The sequence below is a fragment of the Bactrocera neohumeralis genome, chromosome 3 (assembly GCF_024586455.1).
Source record: "Bactrocera neohumeralis isolate Rockhampton chromosome 3, APGP_CSIRO_Bneo_wtdbg2-racon-allhic-juicebox.fasta_v2, whole genome shotgun sequence".
NCBI classification, from domain to species: Eukaryota; Metazoa; Arthropoda; class Insecta; order Diptera; family Tephritidae; genus Bactrocera; species Bactrocera neohumeralis.
This window is the reverse complement of record NC_065920.1, coordinates 7,002,357-7,007,072: the sequence shown is the minus strand read 5'-3', so window position 1 is coordinate 7,007,072 and position 4,716 is coordinate 7,002,357. Positions and strand designations below refer to the sequence as shown.

The 4,716-nt window shown below is 35.7% G+C and overlaps 1 protein-coding gene across 1 annotated transcript; it reads right to left on the bottom strand.

The window, feature by feature from the left end:
- On the bottom strand, nt 1-638 carry LOC126753144 (protease inhibitor-like). The gene is made up of 2 exons (XM_050464347.1): nt 466-638; nt 1-344 (listed from the first exon to the last, which is right to left on the bottom strand). The coding sequence occupies exons 1-2, from the start codon at nt 539-541 to the stop codon at nt 184-186; spliced, it is 237 nt and encodes a 78-aa protein (XP_050320304.1). The 5' UTR covers nt 542-638; the 3' UTR covers nt 1-183.
- Nucleotides 639-4,716: the final 4,078 nt, after the last annotated feature.

Here is a 4,716-nt window from a genome sequence, read left to right as displayed (position 1 = left end):
TTTATTTCTAAACAAATGTTGCGCAACTTAACTGTTTATTAACAAAAGTGAAATAATAATTATTTAACAAATACTCATACTCATACTTATATTCATGCTCATTTGCATTAACGACAATTAAACGCCTCAAATGGTACAACACAATCGATTGTGTAATTTGTCGATATACATCGGTTGCAACGCTTAAAGGCAAAGCTTCTCACATTCCTCTTTGGTGTCGAAGCGATTGTCGTTACCCTGGCAGCCGCCATAGATGAAGTCCTCACAGGCCTTCGACTCGCTATTGTAGAAGACCTTCGGATCGGATTTGCGGCATGGACCCACTTCTTTGGGCTGCGAGCAAGCTGTGCACGAAGAACATAACACATATGTATATAGAGGCATGTTTCGTTTGAAAGTGAAAGGTATTGAAAAGTGAAATGTTAATTCAAATTAGTTGCCAATTCGCCTCTTCTATCTACTCACCCGACTTGTCTGCGGCCTGTACGCTGGCGCACAACAACAAAGCGATTATAGCGAATACAAATAGTGTGCATTTCATCTTGCTGCTGTTTATTTGATTTGACTTGAGTCTGGAGTTAATTAGTTGTTGTTAATGCGTTGACAGACGCTTTGCTACTGAATGCCAGCAAGCCCTCGAAATCAATGCTTATATACAAGCTGAGGGCGCTGTTGAGCCACAATACTCGACCGAGTTACCTGTATTAAGGCCTAATGTACTTATATGTATATGTGTGAGTGTGTGTAAAAAATTCTATAAGTGTGAAGCAAGGCAATGTAAAGTCAACGCTGCAATGTGCAAATACTCGCCGTGTATTGTTGTTGTCGTTGATTGATAAGTGAATCCCAGCCTTCAGCTGATTTTGCAATTAACGCCTGTTTGTCACTGCACACACACACACACATGTATATATACCGCGAAGCACACCGCGCTCGGCGCTTCTGAGTTGGTTTGTGTGATTCGAAAACTTGACCTACGGTCAACACCGGTCCGGCATATGCTAAACAGAAAGGAAATAATAAACAATAATATAAATATGTATATGTGTGTGTATGAGTGTATATGTGTTCATAATTGATGCCCAAATTAGAATAATAAATATGAGAACTTGCGGAGCAGACTTTGATAAGGCAACTCCAAGATTAATTAACACATAAATTAAAGCAAATCGGGCAGAAGCGAAAGAAGAAATATAAGTAAATTAAAAAAAAACAGAAAAAAATAAAAAAAAAAAATACAAAAAACATTTAGTCACACGCTTTGTTTTACTACACTCTTTAAAAGTGTTTGTTTTTGTTGGTAGAATTCACAATAAACCCAAAAACTATATGCAATGTTTTCTTTATTTTTTTTCTTAGTTTTACAACAACAAAGATCACGAACAAAAAAATCAAACTTGTTTCGGTGAAGCTTTTGCACACAACTTCAGTTTGCCGCTTCGCTTTGTGGGCTTTCGTAATTTCATCGTTGCGTAAAGGATAAGTGCATCCTCCATATGTATGTATGTATGTACATATGCATATGTATGTAGGCGTAGGTGTTTTGGTATATTGCATAATATACTAAGTGGAAGAGTAACTTCAAATTGCCGTATTCCCTTTTTATGAATTTAATTTTCGCTGCTCTCAAGCAAACATGCGTGCCATTAACGCATGCGCGTTTTTATACCCTAAACAGGTTATATGAAGTTTGCTAAGAAGTTTGTAATACCAATAAGGAAACGTGGGAGACCCTTTAATATGTTTATATAAATGATCAGCATGACGAACTGAGTCGATTTAGTCGTCTGCCGTCTGTCTGTATACATACATACATATATACGAACTAGTCTCCCAGTGGTTGCGATATCATTCTGAGATCGCACACGTACATACATATCACCCCAAGAGACTGCTCATTTTTCGGACCCGCCGATATCGCACCAATATAGCATATAGCTGTAATACAATCTAATGATTAGAATGATGTTCTTGTATGTACAACTTTTGTTATATCTTCTCTCAATTTGACAGGAGTTAGCTAGAATGATTTTTTCGAACGCCTTCCATCAGACAACGACTGAATAAAACATTATGTGCTTAACCACGGTTTCATAGAGCCACCACTACGCTATACAACTTTTGGTGAAAGACCCCAACTTTTTCCAATGGCTCTCCTGCAGCAATACAAAGCGACTGATGCCTTCCTCACTCTCTCCTCGATGTTTGGTTTCCATGAGAGCTTCCTATAAAGGATAAGCCCCAGTTCACCGTTGGAAGAAAAGACCACCCCAACGAAAGCAGAGTAACCTCAGGGATTTTGTATCTTCTAGTAAATAAAACTAGCTCAGTTTTATTAGGATTTATGGCCAATCCGCAATGATCAATAGCTAGGACACTTTTTTATGGTAGGAATCGTTAGTGACCTCTCTTAATACTGACTTTTTTCAGACTTTTACAATTTTTAATATTGAGACACATTATAATTTGGGTTACTAAACTTTAAAATCGTCTAAAAGTTTCTGTGCTTCTTCCTTACTGGAGTAGACAGCGCTTACGCGGTTATAACCGAGTTTACAACAGCGCGCCGGTCGATTCGAGATACCAAGTGCAGCCAGGTCCTTCGTCACCTGATCTCTCCAACTAAGTGGAGGTCTTCTTCTTCTTCTGCAAGCCCCGGCGGGTATAGGTAGACGATATTATCTACGACTTCGAAGTTATGACTGTCAACAACGACGTGGGAGCCTCGTCGCGTGTGCCACGACTGCTTGTTTGATAACAGAAGATATTTCGTCTTGTGCTCGTGCACTGCCAGATCCATTTACTCGCTACTTATCCAGTCTAGAGAAAGCAGATCCAGAACATCGCTCTAGGTTTGAATAATAGAAACAAAATCATATAGAACGAGAGTCAATAAGATAATAATGCTAAATTCTTGTGTCTATCTGGAACATACTCTAAAATGTTAGGGGCTTTAACTTAAATATTTATTAAAGAAATTATTCTTAGGTAGGAAATATCAGTTTGAACTCTTCATTGGTGCTGATCTATTTTTGTAAATAATGCTTCAATATTGGGAATACCATAATTTATGCCTCACATAATCATAAATAACACATATTATTTTGATTTATTCGTTCTAGACATTCATTAAAGAGATGATCAGATAATAGTTAGTTAATAGTGCAATTGTCGTACTACTTGTTCGTCAATGTTGAACAGGAATATTAAAACCACCCATATGTTTCTAAGGCGTTTATTACTGTATTATTATACTCGCATATATATATTTCATATTTTTAGTACTATACTATATATCAGTATAGAATGAAGCATATTTATAAAAATATATTGATATAGCAACTATTTGAAAACTATCATAACCACTCTTAAACTGCTTAAAAATTTATTGAAAAGTTTTCGGCGTAAACCTCGGCGTTCTTACTTTTTCACACGCCCCGAGTACACTTCTATTGCAAAAATTATCAGTGTAAATAGAAATAATTTTGTTACTTTGCTATTTTAATTATTTTGTTAATTTAAATGGTAATTTAACTGACAGTAAAACAAATTGCGGAAGGGTAGCATACAATGCCTTACTTAACGATACTCATTTGTTCTATTTCGAATTTTCTATGTAGTAAACTAAGTAATGCATTAGAAACCGGTTGGTTGCAAACCATTTAATAGCCCTTTTTTATTACTTGATTACCCTTTTAAATCTAATTAATTGATTGCTATTTAAAAGTTGGGATAGGTTAGCTTTCGTAAGAATGGGTAAGGCTGTTATTCGTGAAGTCACGAATGATCCCACCTGAATACTAAAAACGACGGTGCCTTGTGATGCCTAGAACTACTAACTAGTGCATTCCAAATCGGTTGAAAGTAAACCCTTTTTTATTTCTTGATCACATTTTTTAGCTGATTGATATTTGAAACTTGAAATAGATTAGGTTAGTTAATCAGGCTCATAAACGTGAAGGCAGGAATGATCTCACTTGAACAGTTGGAAAACCATGTTCCTTTTAATGTCAAAATCCTATTTATAGATAAAAAAAATACCGCCGTTTATCGATAAAGTGCCATAAGAGATTACATGGGTATTTTAGTTAAAACCTTAGCTTAGAACTTGGATGAAGGCTGAAAACTGAAAATTGGTTTTTTTTGCAGACATTTTAACAAAAAAAGGGAAAATATCCTGAATTTTTTTTTTCAAATAGTTATAATCGAAAAAAAATCCTGGGTTCCAGTCTTTAAGAATTGTATCTCAAAAACCTGTGTAATATTTCATTAAGATCGGTTGAATAGTCCTCGGGAAATCTTGCCAACCGACTTCAAGACACAGTTTTGAGAAAAACGCGTTTAAAGTTCTCCAAAAGCTTCGTCTTTTCCGCATTAGTATCAATAGGACTGTGAAGTTCCACGTGGTTCCGGAGTTTGGAGTTAGAGTACTATAAAATATGATCACCTTTGAAAAATTTACGAGAAATGGGTATTAACTGTATAAAAAAATGCCTGTTCGACTAGCCTGCTATGAAGTTTTGCTGAAAAGTGTAAACTATACATAAACAGAATAATTAACAGTTTACTAATTACAAGCAAATGTTTATTGCCCTGCTAGATTTTGATAAACACATTTAAACAAATTGATGGATCAACAAGTGAAACGTTTGGGACGGACAGTAATCAGAAGTACTTAATGAGTTATTAACATATTACAAAGTCAATTTGAACTAA